General features: G+C 42.4%; 1 protein-coding gene across 1 annotated transcript; it reads right to left on the reverse strand.

Annotated features, from left to right (window-relative positions):
* Positions 1–9,603: 9,603 nt before the first annotated feature.
* LOC148997127 (uncharacterized) lies at positions 9,604–15,664 on the reverse strand. The gene is made up of 2 exons (XM_089118488.1): positions 12,923–15,664; positions 9,604–12,889 (listed from the first exon to the last, which is right to left on the reverse strand). Exon 1 carries the CDS (start codon positions 15,530–15,532, stop codon positions 13,463–13,465), a length of 2,070 nt encoding a protein of 689 aa, XP_088974614.1. The 5' UTR covers positions 15,533–15,664; the 3' UTR covers positions 9,604–12,889; positions 12,923–13,462.
* Positions 15,665–17,359: the final 1,695 nt, after the last annotated feature.

Here is a 17,359-nt window from a genome sequence, read left to right on the forward strand (position 1 = left end):
AGGCCTATAGACAACGGTTTAGATCCTGGAAGAGAGGTGAAGAACAGACGTATGTTGAATTTGTACACGATATTTCGGTTTATTTTAATCGTTGGTGTGTAGCGTCTGATGTAAAAACACTTGACGATTTAAAAGAGTTAATGATACTTGAACAATTCAAGAGTTCCATTGCAGATTGCATTGCAACTTACATTAACGAGCGTAAACCTGATACTGCGTATGAGGCGGCCGTCATGGCTGATGAATATTCGTTGTCTCATAAAACTGTTTTTTGTTCCAGATCGAGTGGAGAGAATTTCAGAAGAGAGCCATGGCGAAGTGCTAACAAATTTATTAGGTTGGGGAATGAGTTATCCAGCAGACAATTGAATAGCTCTGAAGAGAAAGACAGAGAGAATATGTGTAATTACTGTCATGAGTTTGGTCACTGGAAAAATGAATGTCCCTTGTTGAAAGCAAAAGCTGACAATGTGAAATCTAAGTCTTGGTCTCCTGCAAAGTCTGTGGCTTTGGCTGTGTCTACTTCAACAGTGAATAATGTGCAGAAAACTTGCTCGCCGTGTGGTTCAACATTTACTCCTTTTGTTACAGAAGGGTCTGTTAGGTTGGTAAATTCCGCAAAAAACATACCAGTAAAGGTTCTACGTGATACAGGATCATCAGAAACCTTTGTGTTAGAGTCTGTATTACCGTTTTCAGCTGATTCTTATACTGGAAGTAATGTGCTGATTAAGGGCATTGGCTTGAATGTTATGTCTGTTCATCTGCATAAAGTTATTTTGCATTCTGTATTGGTCCAGGGAGAAGTGGAGGTGGCTGTTCGTTCCTGCTTGCCTGTGGAGGGAATACAGGTAATTCTGGGGAATGACTTGGCTGGTGATCGAGTGTGGCAGAATGACTCTCCACATCTAGTGGTTACATCATGCCCGGTGGTCTTGAAGCCAGATGGCGGTGAGAGTTTGAACTGTGCAGGTTTGTTACCCACTTGTGTGATAACACGATCCATGAGTAAAACACAAGTTGAGGAAAAACATGAGTCTAAGAAGGTGAAGGAAATGTTAGAAGTCCCGTCAATTCTATCAGTGTCGCGTGATGAATTGGTTGAAAAACAAAAGTCTGACTCAACTCTTGGTGAATTATTTGACCGGGTTGTATCATGTGACGCAATCGAGAATCTTTCGTCTGGGTATTACCTAGATGGGGGTTTGCTAGTTCGAAAATGGGTGCCACAGGCAGAGTTTGCATTGGGTGATCCCGTGGTGCAAGTGGTAATTCCTCAATCTCTCCGACAACTAGTGTTACAGACAGCTCATGATAGCTCTGGCCATATGGGAGTGAAAAAGACATACAAATTACTGTTGAGACGGGTTTTTTTTGGCCGAAATTGAAGCGGGATGTGTCTAAATATATAAAATCTTGCCACACATGTCAACTTCTTGGAAAGCCAAATCAATCTTTGAAGCCTGCTCCTCTTTTTCCGATTCCAGCCATTAGTCAACCATTTGAACATCTCATTATAGATTGTGTAGGGCCGTTGCCTAAATCAAAAGCAGGCAGTGAGTATTTACTTACAGTCATGTGCCAAGTGACTAGGTATCCTGCTGCATATCCGTTACGTTCTGTGTCGGCAAAACTAGTTGTAAAGGCGCTGACTGGGTTCATTTCAGTATTTGGAATACCGCAAATAATACAGTCTGATCAGGGAAGTAATTTTACTTCTAAAGTGTTTGGTCAAGTGTTGAAACAACTTAAGATTCAGCATAGTCTCTCCAGTGCTTATCATCCTCAAAGTCAGGGAGCACTGGAGAGATTTCATCAAACGCTAAAGTCACTTTTGAGATCGTATTGTGTTCAATTGGGTAAGGACTGGGAGAGTGGTCTGCCTTGGTTAATGATGGCTGCTCGGGAAGCTGCGCAAGAAAGTACTGGGTTCAGTCCGAATGAACTTGTTTTTGGACATGATGTGCGGAGTCCGTTGTCTGTGTTGTCTGCTGACTGGGAAAAGTCTGATCCGCCGAAAAATGTTTTGTCTTATGTTAGTGATTTTCGTAGACGAGTTTATGAGGCGTGTCATTTGGCGAAGTCATCTTTGAGAAAATCACAGGATCAAATGAAATCACTCTTTGATCGTCGAACAGAGTTGCGTTCGTTTCAACCGGGTGACCAGGTACTGGCATTGTTGCCGGTCGTTGGGTCGCCATTTCAGGCAAAGTTTGTCGGACCATATACTGTTGCTCGTAAGATGTCTGATTTGAACTATTTGATAAATACGCCAAATCGACGAAAAAAGACTAGAATATGTCACGTAAACCTGTTAAAACCTTATTATGCTTGTAAAGATTTCGAAGACCAAATGACAAAAGACCAAGTTAGTTTGCCTGATTCCTTTGTTAAACCTGTTATGCTTGCAGATTCTTCTGTTAATGACGACCGTGTAGAGTTGGTTTCGACTCCAGTGGCTGGGGAGGAAGGTGAAATCTATCCAGGAGATTGTGTTCTTCAAGGTCGTCTTAGGAATTCAGAAGCCTTGGGTTTTTTGGATGTTCAGCTTGGTCATCTAACGAATGGACAGCGGTCTGATTTGATTAATTTGATTAAGGAATATGTTACATTATTTTCTGATACTCCTTCTTGTACAGATTTAATAGAGCACGACATTGATGTGGGAGGTGCAAATCCAATTCGTCAACGTTATTATCGAGTTTCGGCAAATAAGAGAAAACAATTGGATGATGAAATCGAGTATATGTTGAAAAATGGAATCGCAGAACCCTCTTTTTCCAGTTGGGCTTCCACTTCTTTATTAGTGAGTAAACCTGATGGGTCATTTAGATTCTGTACGGATTACCGCAAGGTAAATGGCGTAACAAAACCTGATTCTTTTCCGCTACCTCGAATTGAGGATTGTGTAGATCAAGTAGGAAATGCTAGGTTTGTGAGCAAGTTTGACCTTTTAAAAGGTTATTGGCAGGTGCCTTTAACCGCAAGAGCTCAGGAGATTTCGGCTTTCATTACACCATCAGGGTTATTTTCTTACAACGTCATGAGTTTCGGTTTGCGTAATGCTCCCGCAACGTTTCAACGTTTGATGAATCGTGTGATAACGGGTTTGAGTGGCTGTGCTGTATATTTAGATGATGTTGTTGTTTTCAGTCAAACTTGGGAGGAACACTTGGTTCGGATTAGAGCACTGTTTGATCGTTTTGTATCTTGACTGTGAATTTGTCAAAATGCGAATTCGCAAAAGCCACCGTAACCTATTTGGGAAAGGTTGTTGGGCGAGGCCAAGTACGTCCTGTTCGCGCAAAGGTTGAGGCGAATGATAAGTATCCTACGCCAAATACGAAAAAAGCTCTAATGCGATTCCTGGGTATGGTGGGATTTTATCGTTGTTTTTGCCGAAATTTTTCGACTGCTGCCGTGCCCTTGACAAATTTGTTAAAGGGAGGAGTGGATTTTATCTGGACACCACTTTGTCAACAAGCGTTTGAGCGGGTAAAAATGCTTCTTACAGAAGCTCCCGTATTGGCAGCTCCGAGTTTTGATCAAGCGTTTAAGTTACAAGTCGATGCCAGTAATGTGGGTGCTGGATCTGTCTTGTTACAAACATCTGAGGATGATATCGATCATCCGATTGGATTCTTCTCTAGAAAGTTTAATTTATATATGCTTAATTATTCTGTGATAGAGAAGGAAGCGCTTTCTTTGATTTGGGCGTTACAACATTTTGAGGTGTATGTTGGCTCGTCAAAGGGACCTTTGGTGGTCTATACGGATCACAATCCTTTAGTTTTCTTACACTCCTTACAAAACCCCAACCAAAGGTTGATGAGATGGTGTCTGTTTCTTCAGAGTTACTCCTTGGATATACGCCATATTAAAGGAACAGAGAATGTAACTGCTGATGCCTTGTCCCGTGTTTAATGGATTTGTAGTTTGCATCCTCTCTGACTGTCTATCTTTTTCTTTCTTAATTTTGCTTCCTAGGCACCAGGTTGCTGAAAGTGGGAGAGTTTACGGGATTGGGGAGGATTGCAGGCCGAATCAACTATTGCTACTTGGACTAGTTGAATTGTGGGAGTTGTTGTTTTTTTTTTTATTAAGACCCTATGCTCTCTTCTTTTTAGGGGGGGTGTGTGACGGGTCTCCGATTGTCTCCGCTGTTGTCGACCGGTGGGCGTGGCTGGGAGACGTGTCAAGAGAACATTGTACACCTGTGCAGGATTAGCAAGTGATCTACACCTGTATATAAGCTTAGGCTTTGAGAATGTTAGAGGAAGTTTTTTGAGATCTGCTGAGCCTGCCAGACGTGTGAGAGTGAAGCTCCCGTTCTTTTTGTGTTGGGTTTGTTTTGTTTCCCTTTGCTATGATTTAATCTTAGTTCTGTCTGACATTTTCAACATCACTTGTCAGACAGAAATGGTATTAGTGTTTAAATTGTTTATTTATTCTGTTTATTCTTTTATTTATGTTAATAAATGCACTGAAAACCAAGCCAACTACCTTATGTCCTCCACTTATTTGTCACGGCTTTGAGCCAGGCGTGACAATAGGGACTCACCCTCGATCCTGTAGAAGAGATGTTTTATTTGCCATATTTTATTGTTTTATTGTTTTATTGTTTTGTATTTCTAATTCTATTTATTTTAATCCATTTTACCTTCCTTTAAAACAACACATGTCAACATACATGGACTTTACAAAACACACTAACATAACTGATTTTTAACTGTAAATAATGTCCTTTTGTTGTTTTAAGATATGTGAAAAAAAATGTGATGTATAAGGAAAAAATGGATATTGATATTGAAAGAAAACAATGGAAACAATGTGACAATAAACCTTTTTTGAAAGAAAAAATCTGTTCTTATCAGATGGGCACTCCAAGAGAAGAGATACCTGTGCCGACCACAATGGTGCGGCTGAAAAATACGGCCAGACTTCAAGTGAAGAAAGAGGCAGAGACTAAAAGGAGATTTGGACGAGACTTCGTTGTTGTGGAATTACTAAGAGGGATTTTTGGAGTTCCTGCTTCCCTGATTTTTTGTCTTCAGGATTTTTTCTCATCTGGATTTATGGATTTGACCTTTTTTCAACTGAAAGACTGCGTTACCTTTTTTGAGGATTGGGAAAATAAAAAAGATATCCAGCTCCTTAGAGGCCTACATCTTCATCCAGCCTTTGCACAAGATTACTTACCTTTGGTGATCCACCTCTACAACCCCTTTGTAGAAGATGGAGATGTCCTCACTTTTCTAGCAAGATACTGTGAGGCAGTGAAAGGAGGTGAGCAGCTTAAAGATCATCATGGCATCTGGATGGGAAAGAGGAGATACCTAGTAAAGCTGAGGGCTGATCCAACAGCGCCTGGAGGTCTTATTCATCCCCCAGTGTCCTTTTTCATCGGTTCCAACCGAGGTTTTCTTCATTATCCGGGGCAGCCATTGTATTGCCGAAGGTGCGGGGCTCGGGGTCCTGTTAAGACAGACTGTGCTGGTCAACGGTGTCGCCTTTGTGAGTCAACAGACCATATAGCTTCAGCCTGTCCCGAGCCCAAAAAATGCAGCCAATGTGGCAGAGTCCATCATCTGTTTCGTGATTGCCCGACTAGAAAGAAATCCTTTGCCAGCCTTTTTAAGGAAGGACAGGATTTGCAGGCGGATCTTGAAGCTCTACTCACAATCTTACCGGTAGAGATGGAGAGCCAGGAAGCAGGTCCCTCTAATGCCAATTCAGGAGCAAGCGATCCAAAAGGCTGTGTTGACGAGGGGATGGTGAATTCCAGGGAGCAAGTGAGAGGAGAGGACGGTGGGCAACAGCTGACTACATCACAGGAATGGTCAGAAATAGATGTGGCTGAGGTGTTCTCGGGGATCTTTGAGGAGTCTGGGAAACCAGCATTGAGCCCCTTAGGCACAAGCGCAAGACCGTCCCCTTCAGAGGGGGGAGACAACTGTTTGCAAGAAGATGTTCCAATGAGCAAAGAAATGGAGGTTGGACAAGGACAGCGACTACGGCGGTTTACCGAGACTGGGGACATGAAAGGGAGTCCAAGTACATTAGGGTAGGACTCTCAAAAGTGTCACAGGGGCAAGTTCCGGTACAGATCTGGGACGGAGAAGAAGAGATTATCGGGGGGGAAGAGGTCGAGATGGAAGGGGAAAATGGAAAGGGGGTGAATGAAGGAGCAAGTGGTAATACAGATAACGTAAATATTGAAGATGAACTGGGTAAAGGAGAAATGGAAGAGAGGGAGGAGGGAGGACAGGAAGATATGAAGCAGGTGGCGGCGCGTGCACAAGCAGCGGCTCCTCTCAGTCCCAGTAATGGTGTTTACGTGTTTACCCTCGCATAAGTCGTTGAATTTGAGTGAGAGTGAGTGTTTGTCGCGTTTGTCTAATGTTAGGCGCACATATGATCTGATGTTTATGTTAGACATAAACAAAGCTTCTTATGAGTTAAGCCCTGTGGACACTGACGAGCTTCGGACACTGGGATTACTTCGCCGGCGGCCTACTACATCACCGACCTCGACTGCTGTAATCCAACTGCTGAGAAGGCGCCGTAAGCGGTTTGAGAGGAAACAGAAGAGGGGAAAGCGTGGAGGTATCCGAGCTAGGCTAGCGGCCAGCCCACACAGGCCGGCTATTTCAACCATTTTGCTTGCCAATGTACGCTCTTTGGATAATAAAATGGACCATATACGGCTATTGAGATCTGTCCAGCGGTCATTTAAAGACTGCTGTATTTTTATATTCACGGAGACGTGGCTCAAGGACAATATTCCGGACTCTGCCATTCAGATTGATCAGCTGACGTGTCATCGAGCGGACCGAGTCCTCGTCAAGGGCGGTAAGACCCGCGGTGGCGGGGTCTGTGTGTACATCAATGATGCTTGGTGTCGGGACACTGTGGTAGTCTGTAGACATTGTTCACCGCAAGTGGAGTTTATTATCCTCAAGTGCCGACCCTTTTATATTCCGAGGGAATTTACCGCAATCTTGTTGGTCGCTGTTTATATTCCACCTAGCTCTAATAATAACGATAAGAACGAAGCACTCAATGATCTGTATCATGCCATTAATGAACAACAGACAGTACATCCAGACGGATTCCTTATACTGGCTGGAGATTTTAACCACACAGACCCTAGATTTGTGTTTCCAAAAATATACCAACATGTGGACTTTCCAACGCGGGGGGAAAATACTCTGGATCTGGTATATACAACTCAAAGAGGGGCATATAAAGCTTCACCCCTCCCTCCCATTGGTTTCTCTGACCACACCACTGTCATGTTAACACCAGTATATAGACCAAGGGTGAAAGTCAATAAACCAATCCAAAGACAGGTACGTATATGGCCAGAAGGTGCTTCCTCAGCACTTCAGGATTGTTTTGCCACTACAGACTGGGACATGTTTAAAAAGGCTGCAACTTACAACTATCAGACTGATATTCAGGAATATACTGAGACAGTTATTGCCTACATCTCCAAATGCATTGACGATGTAACTGTAACAAAGACTTTTTCCATACGTGCTAATCAGAAGCCATGGCTGACAGGAGAGGTTCACAGTCTACTGAGGGCATGGAATGCTGCCTTCAGAGTTGGTAATGATGAGGGCCTGAGGATGGCAAGGGCCAATCTGTCCCGAGGCATCAGAAAGGCTAAAAGACAGTATGCTAAGAGGATAGCCCAGAACTTTGAAGACAGCAGAGACACAAGGAGACTGTGGCAGGGAATCCAGACAATTACGGGTTACAAGCCCTCACCACAGACCTGTGATAGTGACATCTCTTTGCTAAATGATCTCAATAGCTTTTTTGCACGCTTTGAAGCACACAACTCCACTCATGCACAGACGACTTTACTACCTGATGATGACCAGGTTCTGTGTCTCTCTCCGACCAGCGTGATGAGATCCTTTTCCAAGATCAACACCCGAAAAGCAGTTGGTCCAGACAATATACCTGGTCGGGTACTAAAGGATTGTGCAGGAGAGCTCAAAGATGTCTTCACGGATATCTTTAATATTTCTTTGAGCCAGGCTGTTGTACCTACATGCTTTAAATCTACTACAATAGTTCCAATTCCAAAGAAATCAACTCCATCCGTTTTTAATGACTATCGCCCAGTCGCACTGACTCCTATTGTTATGAAGTGCTTTGAACGGATAGTCCTGCAACACATCAAACATATTCTTCCCCCCTCCCTGGACCCTTTCCAGTTCGCATATCGGGCCAACCGATCCGTCGATGATGCAGTCTCTTTTGCTCTTCACTCAGCTCTCTCTCACTTGGAAACAAAAAACTCTTATGTGAGAATGCTTTTTATAGATTTTAGCTCGGCTTTTAATACCATCATTCCACAGCAGTTAATACATAAACTGGACCAGCTTGGCTTAAACAACTCCCTGTGTAACTGGTTGCTGGACTTTCTTACTGGAAGGCCACAGGCAGTTCGGGTTGGTAAAAACACATCTAGCACCATCATACTGAACACAGGGGCCCCCCAGGGATGTGTTCTTAGCCCCCTGCTTTTTACTTTGCTAACCCATGACTGTTCACCAACGTACAGCACAAATTGTTTTGTTAAGTTTGCGGATGACACAACTGTGGTGGGTCTCATCAACAATAATGATGAGACAAACTACAGAAATGAAGTGTGCCAACTGGCCAGGTGGTGCAGTGAACACAACCTCTGTTTAAATGTAGAAAAAACAAAAGAGATTGTTGTGGACTTTCGGAGAGTTCATACCCAGCACCCTTCTCTGACCATCAATGGTGCTGTAGTGGTGAGAGTAAGCAGCACCAAGTTTGGGTTGAAGTTCCTACAAGGAAGGGGAAGGGGAGTATTTAAGGTTTTGATTGTTTTGGTAAACGTAGTTCTTTCTTGTGTGTTTTTTGTTAAGGATTAATTTAATGGGATACATAAGAGTGGCTACATTAAATGTTAGAGGAATTAAAATGTTACAGAGAAGGATTGCAGTTTTTATTTCTTTAAAAACGTTACCTTTTGATGTACTGTTTTTGCAAGAATGCCACTTACAAGGGTGCAATGATGTACAAATTTTTTCTGATGGTTGGAGGTGGGGACCCTCTGTTTGGGGAGTTGGAAATGTGAGGGCAGATGGGGTGGGAATTTTGTTCTACTCTGGGGAGTTTATGACTGAAACCACTAATGTGATTATGCCGGGGAGGGTGATAATGGCAGATGGCAGATGGCAGATGGAGGGGGGGGGTTGGGGGGGGCTTTTCGATTTATAAATGTATATGCACCTAGTAAGTTAGGGGAAAGGGAAGGGTTTCTAGAGATTTTAGCTCCTGTTCTTTACACCAACCGATTGTTGGTGTTAGGGGGGGATTTTAATGTGTCACTTGATGATGCTTTTGGTAATGAGTTAGCAAAGCTGATGGCAGGTTTTTCCCTTCGGGATGTTTTCAGAGTAACAGGGGGTTCTGAACCTGATTACACTTGGTGAAATAATAGGCAGGAGGTGTAGATTTAAAATCTTCGTTTCCCCTTGTTATTTAATTTAATGAAAAGACACCAGTCATTCTGCCAATATATGTTATTTATTTTACCAATTTATATAATACATAAGGGAGAGAGAGAGAATGGACCAGCAAAGATCTTCCTTGTTGCCTCTCTGTATTTTTCCTCTCTCTCTCAAACAAAGAACTTACACAGTACATATAGCTGTTCCAGAACATCTGCTCTCAATCAATCATTGAAATGTATATTCTACTCCACGGAAAGAAACATAATACACTCAACTTCCCCCCAAAGTCCCCAAACTCTAAAAGTCTTCCACATACAGAATTCAGAAAAGTTTGATTCATAAAAATGTAGATTATAAATGATTATGAATATATATGAAAAGTATAAAAAATGTATATGAAAAGTGTAAATCACATGCATAATACTAATGATTATAATTATTAATAAAAACAATAAAAAACTAAAAACAACATTAAATGATGAGATTGTGAATCTTCAGTCCCTCCTCTGGAACTACGGCCGTCAGTTCCACACCATCATCTCCAGGTGGCCAACCTATTGAAGTGATAGTGCTGAGGAGAAATAGTAGACCAAGACATAGACATAGAAGACAAAAGAATTGAAACAGAAAAGAAAAGAAATAACAAACAAAAACCCAACCCATGGTATGTCCCCGCATACTATGTGTCATTTAACATCTATGTGTAAGCATTTAAAATGAACCCCAATCATCTAAGAAAAGAAAAACTAAAAAAGTCTTCTGCCCGTGCCTGGACTCATTAATTAATTAACTCGTTAACTAATTAAATCCCCCAGTTCCGAGCCAAAATAAGAAATTAAAATAAACGTTGATGTTAAAGGGTCCTATCCCTTGGGGTTGTAAATCAGTAAGCGGGTGTTCATTGTTTGTGAGGTTGTGTTTTGTAAGTAGTGTAGTGTATAAAATCTCCTATCTCACTCCGAATTTTCCATTCTCGGTTCTATCCAATTTGTTAGTAATAACCAATCTAAAAGGTTTGGTACTTCTCTTTCTTATCACATATATGATAAGTTTTATTACTAACAGAAACACAAAAACTCCTACCATAGTCAAAACTATCCATTCTAACCATGTTAAATTCCCTGGAATTCGAGCTAATTTCCTCTCAGACATCAATTTAGCTACTCCATTCGCTACGATAACATGACCCATTGCTTGAATTCCCTCCTCTTGAGCTGCCTTAACGCTTGCTTTAACTCTCTTAACTATTTCAAAGAGTTCATAATTCCTCTCTTCCACCAAATCATTATTCCACCACTGTGGATCTAACTGCAACAATTGTACAAGTGGAACATGAATTCCACCCAATTGAAGTCAAGTCAAGTCAAGTCACATTTATTTATATAGCGCTTTTCACAATACAGATTGTATCAAAGCAGCTTCACAGTGATAACATGTAAGTAGCACAACACAGATCAACAACATTGCTAAACACTAAATAAATAACCCCAACTGAGCAAGCTCAAAGCAAGCCAAAAGCAAGGCGACAGTGGCAAGGAACCAAAACTCCATCAGATTGGATGGAGAAAAAACCTTGGGAGAACCCAGGCTCAGTCGGGGGCCAGTTCTCCTCTGGCTTACATTCATATTGTTTAAATATAAATATTAAATATAAATATTGTTTATGAATCAAACGGCGCCATAACATATCGCAGGCGTTGAGTCGTCTCATCACAGGCGTTGAGTCGTCTCATCACAGGCGTTGGGGCATCCGAAATCCCCGTGAGAGGCTGGACACAAAACTGGACCTGACGAACGCCATTTTTCTCGGGACAAGCGTCCCGAGATAACAGCAGAAAGGCAGATGGGAAATAATTAGCATAGCTGATGTTCATAATAATTTCCGTTATAACTCACAAACTCTCCGTAACCCGAACTCTCCGCAACCCAACCATACGCGCCGACCCGTTTGTCTAAAAGGCTGTCGAGCCCCACTGGTGCGTTAAGCAGTTTCAGTGGCAAACGGTTCCGTATGGCATAACAGAGGACTAGAAGGTAAGCATTATGTGAATGCTTGACTAAAGAGATGCGTCTTTAATCTAGTTTTGAACTGTGTCAGCGAGTCAGAGGCTCGGACCGTATCGGGAAGGCCATTCCAGAGTTTTGGAGCTAATTGAACCCAATTGAAGAGGATAGAGAATCTCAACGCAAAATGGATCAGAAGGAATTGGACATAGCTTTCCTCCGTATATCATATTTTCATTTATTCCGTCATGTAATATACACCACTGTGCTTCTGACACCTGCCATGCACCTGTGGCTTGATCTAAAGGAACTACTTCCCAAACTGCAGATCCATTAAGAGACAGACTAAACATTGTAGAACATGAGCAAATTACCCACTCATGTTCCTCAATACAACAGTCTGTAGTAGAAATCATTGGTGTTTCACCTTCAGCCCAATATCCATTCCTTCCCAATCTAATTACTGAATTTCCTTGTCTAACCCCCATTGATTGGAATCGTCTAACTGTCATAATATTGCGTTTCCCATATTGAGGCCAGACCATAATCAAAGGTAATGTTCCAGAACCTGACAACGAATCTTCATTGATTGCGATTTTAACTAATGGAGCATGTTTAGCAGAAGTCAAATTAAGTTGTTTTCCAAAAACCAATAACAAAGATTCCGCTATTCGCTCATGAACTCGACCCATTCGAATAACCTGAATATCCTCTACCATTTGATCCTTCAAATTCTGAGCCAAAAATAAACACGCTGCACGATGTGTCTCAAAATTAGACGATTTCACTAATGCATCTGCCAATTCCCTCGCTGCGTCATTAAGATGCTGACCCGCTGCTATAATATGTAGAGAACCTTGAAGAGTCTCAGTAAGTCCTTTGCCAGTCATTGTTCCCACCCACTGAGAGTACTCACTTAATTGGTTCAGCTGAGCAGTATTACTAATTGTATGAGCAGCTGAGCAGTATTACTACTAAAGCCAAATACCCCCGCTATGTCTCCCCATATACTTCGAGGTTTGCGATTTCGACTTCCAAGAGGATCCTTAGAGGTATAATATTTAATTTCTTTTTCCAACCAGCTCCTAATTTTTGTGAAATTTCCACAATAGGACTGATCATAAACAGTAAGAAGAGACATCAAGTTATAATTAATGCGTTGTCGCACCATATGAGCTTCGTTTATCAAGGTTTTGGTTTCCTTTGCTAACAATATACCATGAGCTGGTGCAATAGTTGTACTTGGGCATGTTTTAGCTTTGTTTGTCTTTCCCGCAGAAAGATAAAAACACCGTCCAATTTCCCCAGTTTCTAATTCAGTCTCACAATATTCATTCGCATCTTCCGAATGCCAAACTCGTATGTAATTTCCCTTGAATCTAGTTGTCCTGGAGGTAGCATCCCATAGAAACCCCTCGCATGGTAACACTATGGGATAGATACAGCCTAGGGCTAATGAATCCCATATTGTAAGCATGTGGGTACGATTCAAAATGAAATTAATTTCCACATCAGTAGATGTTATGAGGTTTAACCCCACAATTTCACATTGTTCTTTTGAACAAATTTCTCGTCTTTGAGCACTACCGGTATACCCCCCATCTTTCACCGGCCAAATTACTCTGCTTTTGTAACATTGGTGGTGAAAGTTACATCCACCGTAGATGCCCACTCGATATTTAGCAAGGTCTTTATCATTACGTGGCACCCAATCCCATAATCCCCATCTGGAAATAAAGGGTAGAGTAAAACGTTGGCCAGATTTCAGGGTTGCATTCCGAGTAATTTCTTGAACTCGAGGAGTCCATAAAGCTTGGCTTTCTTGGTAAATGCCAAGTAAAATTAAAAACAAGCATACCATTGTCGTTGTGTATCGAGAATAACTTGCGACCATCTCTAATCAATGTCAATGGAATTGATTCCTGAAATGGAAGCAGAAAAATAATTAATCATCACTCCTTTTTCCCAAAGTTAATGAGTGAACAGTGCTCAATCTCAGGTCCTAAGCCTTCATCATTTTGTTCATTCACTAAGCAAGGTTTAACTTGTGACCAATGATACCATCTATCTGTTCCTACACCCTTCCCTTTTAGGCAGACACTTGTATCTGTTGTTAAGAGTACCTCATATGGCCCCTCCCACCTAGGTTCTAAACCTTTCCTGGGAATACGTTTGACCATAACAAAACTGCCTAACTCAGGAATGTGTGGAATGTCAGTAGTGGTATGTTTTTCATCCCATTGCTGTTGAGCTTCTCGCACTTTCTTATTATTGTCTTTGATTGCTTTGTCCAGCATTGTGAGATAGCGTCGTAGCTTCTCTTGGAACAAAGTAGAGTCTCCTCCTGTTCCCGCAGGCGGCGGAGCATCAGGAGGCAGAACCATTGCTCTTCCAGTCATCAGTTCAAAAGGAGTCAGTCCCGTTACTCTGTTCGGGGTTGCTCTCAGATTCCACAAAATTGCGGGTAACAACTTATGCCATCCTTGGCCAGTTTGCAGAATGGCCTTGGTAAGAGCGGTTTTCAACGATCTGTTCATCCGTTCCACTAGGCCTGAACTTTGAGGTCTGTATGGGAGGTGAAACTTCTGTTTAATCCCCATCAATTTCATTGCTTCCTTCATCAGTTTCCCAGTGAAGTGAGTTCCATTGTCAGAATCAAGTTCATATGGAAGACCCCAGCGAGGAAAGACTTGTTCAACCATCACTCGTGCGGCTGCTTCAGCAGTGCAGGTTTTTGTTGGGAATGCTTCCACCCATCTAGTAAATCTGTCCATGATTACTAGAATGTATTGGTACCCTCCACTGGGTGACAAAGGTCCTGTGAAATCGATTTGGAGATGTGTCCATGGACCTGTTGGTCTGGGTGCATGTGACATCCGCACCGTTACAGATTTTCCCACATTTGCTTTCAGACAGATCAAGCATCTTCTACAGTAATCATCAATGTCTCTCATCATTCGTGGCCACCACCACGTCTCGCTGATTTGAGCTTTCATTGCTTTTGCTCCAGCATGTACTTTTCCATGATACAGCTGCATTAGCTCCCTTCTTGTTCCGATAGGCATCACCACTTGTCCTGTTGGAATTCTCCAGATAGCTTGATCATCCTCTTTCGCTCCCGCTTTTATCCATTGTTCTTTCTCTTCATCTGTCTCTTCATCTGTCTCAGTTTGATATGACAGAAGGCGGAGCTCAGGATTATCTTCGGTGTTTTCCTTTACCAAGGTAACAGGAGTAAGAGGAAGTAGTGCTGCTTCTCTGGCCGCTGCATCTGCTGCCGTGTTTCCTTGACTTTCTTTGGACTTGTCAGATTGATGTGATTTTACTTTGATCACGGCTGCTTCTCTGGGTAGGTGACATGCTGCAATCAAACGACGAATTATGGAAGCATGTTGTATTTCGCTCCCATTGCTGGTGATAAGTCCACGTTTTTTCCACAGGGCAAGGTAGTCATGGACCACTCCAAAAGCATAACGACTATCTGTGTAGATGTTGACTCGTTGTCCTTCCAATAATTCGAAAGCTTCTGCAAGTGCTATGAGCTCAGCTACTTGTGCTGAAAAATGCCCAGAAAGAGCTCCTTTCTTCACGACATTTCCATCAGCTTCCACTACAGCCCATCCAGTATGTCGTTTTCCATCAACATAGTAACTGGATCCATCGACCCATAACTCCTTGTCTGGATTTTCAAGAGGTGTTGGATTAACAGGACCAAGACTTTCTTCTTCTACTTGTTTTTCACACTCATGTGGTGTTCCCTCGTGTGGTTCGATCATCATTGTTGCAGGGTTAAGGGATGTGTCTCTGATGATTTCCACTCTCAAATCCTTGTTCAACAAAGTTGCTTCCCATTTTGCTCTCCTTGCATCAGTAATGGTCTTGATGTTTGTGTTGTTCAGCAACGTCACTATACTGTGTGGAGTATGCAATATGATTGTTTGTGCTCCTATCAAATTTTCCACAGCATCCACTGCCCATGTGGCACCATCGAGAGCTTGTATACATCGTGGTTGACCAATCATTGTAACAGGAATCTTTGTGGAAAAGTATCCAACTGGTTTGTATCGATCACCTGGTTTTTGACACAGTACTGCTGAGTACGTCTCATCTCCCACCCTGGTCCACAAATGAAATGGCAATCGTCCATCAGGAAGTCCCAAGGCTAGGGCTGAAGTCAGTTTTTCTTTCATTGAAGTAAATGCTTCCTCAGCTTCCGGTGTCCAGTTTATCTGTTCCATTCCAGGCTTTCCTCCCTTGTACAAGTCAATGAGGGGGCTGGTGATGCTGGCAAAATCAGGAATATACTGACGACAATAGTTGAAAAGTCCCATCACTTTCCTCATTCCTGTAACTGTTAGAGGTTTTGGAAGTTGCCGTAATGCCTCCACACGCTCTGTTGTCAGTCTCCTTCCCTCGACAGATATTTCTTGGCCCAAGTAGATAACCTTGGTTTTGGCCAGCTGTGCTTTGTCGGGGTTGACTTTGAATCCTCCTTTCTTAAGGGCTTGTAGGACAATATTCAGAGCAAATATGTGGCTGTTTTCATCTGGGCTTGCAATTAACAAGTCATCCACGTATTGGAGGCAAACACTTCCTGAACTCTCAATTTCAGCTTTTTGCTCCGTTAAGAACTGATCCAAAGTTCTGTGAAATACCACAGGAGAAATATTAAGTCCTTGTGGGAGTCTGTTCCAGACATACTGTTTTGCACCCACTGTGAAGGCAAGTTTCTCTTGAGATTTTTCGTCAATAGGTATAGACCAGAAAGCAGACAGTACATCTAGTACTGTGAAAATTCTTGCATTTCCTGGAATATCATTCAGAATAGTGGCAGGATTGGCCACAATAGGATGCGGTTTTGGTGTTACACTGTTGAGTCTTGTGTAATCAATGGTTAATCTCCATGAGTTATCCGATTTCTTGACAGGCCAGACAGGACTATTAGTAGTTGATGAAGTTTGTCTGATAATCCCTTCAGCTTCCAAGTCTGCCACTATCTCTTCCACGGCCCGTCTTGCTTCAGGTCGGATAGGGTATTGTTTATGAGGGGCATGTGTCGGCCCTTCAATAACAACAGGGTCAATGTTGGCTTTGCCACAATCAAATTTGTGTTTAGCCCAAACTTCTGGATGTAAACTGCACAGAAGACCCCACACACCGTCTTTGGTCCAGTCTCTGATAATTGGTTTTGCTGCACCAACTGAACTCAAATTACATGTGCGATCTTCGTGTGGTATTATCCCAGCTGTTGTAGCGATTTGACGACTGTCAGTGAAGATGATCATGTTCAACAATGGAAGTATGTCCATGCCAATGAGGCTTCCTTGTGAATTCGGTCCCACCCAGAAAGATGTCCATACGACTTCATCTTCATGTATTTGTAGTGGAACTTGGATACTTTTATGAAATGTTGTGATACCTCCTCCAACTTCCATAGTTTCATCTGTTGTAGGTAGGTTCAGATCTGTTATTGAAATTGAGGCTCCTGTGTCAACCAGGATATCACATGGGTGGCCCCCTATTAATGCATTGATGAAAAGGCGATTGTCTCTTTTCTTACTAATACAGGGGGCCGCTGATTCCTATTGCGGACGCATAATTCCCTCTATGAGTTGACGGACTTGTGCGTCCGTCCATGTCTTCCCTTGAGAGGTTTCATCACGATTTTTCGCAGTGACTTGTTTAAATGATGGACCTTGACCTTCTGCTCCACCACCTTTAGCCCAGCAGTCTTTTCTTGAGTGGCCACGCTTTCCACAATTGCCGCAAACAACAATCTTATTCTTTGTATCCATGTTGTATTGAGCTGTCGCCACACCTTTTCGATTTGGCTTGTTTCCTTCTTCCTT

The sequence above is a fragment of the Pimephales promelas genome, chromosome 2, assembly GCF_988280905.1.
Source record: "Pimephales promelas chromosome 2, fPimPro1.hap1.1, whole genome shotgun sequence".
Lineage (NCBI taxonomy): Eukaryota > Metazoa > Chordata > Actinopteri > Cypriniformes > Leuciscidae > Pimephales > Pimephales promelas.

Coding starts and splice junctions, on each gene's coding strand:
- LOC148997127 (XM_089118488.1), bottom strand. CDS start 15,532: ATGATTGGTCAACCACGATGTATACAAGCTCTCGATGGTGCCACATGG.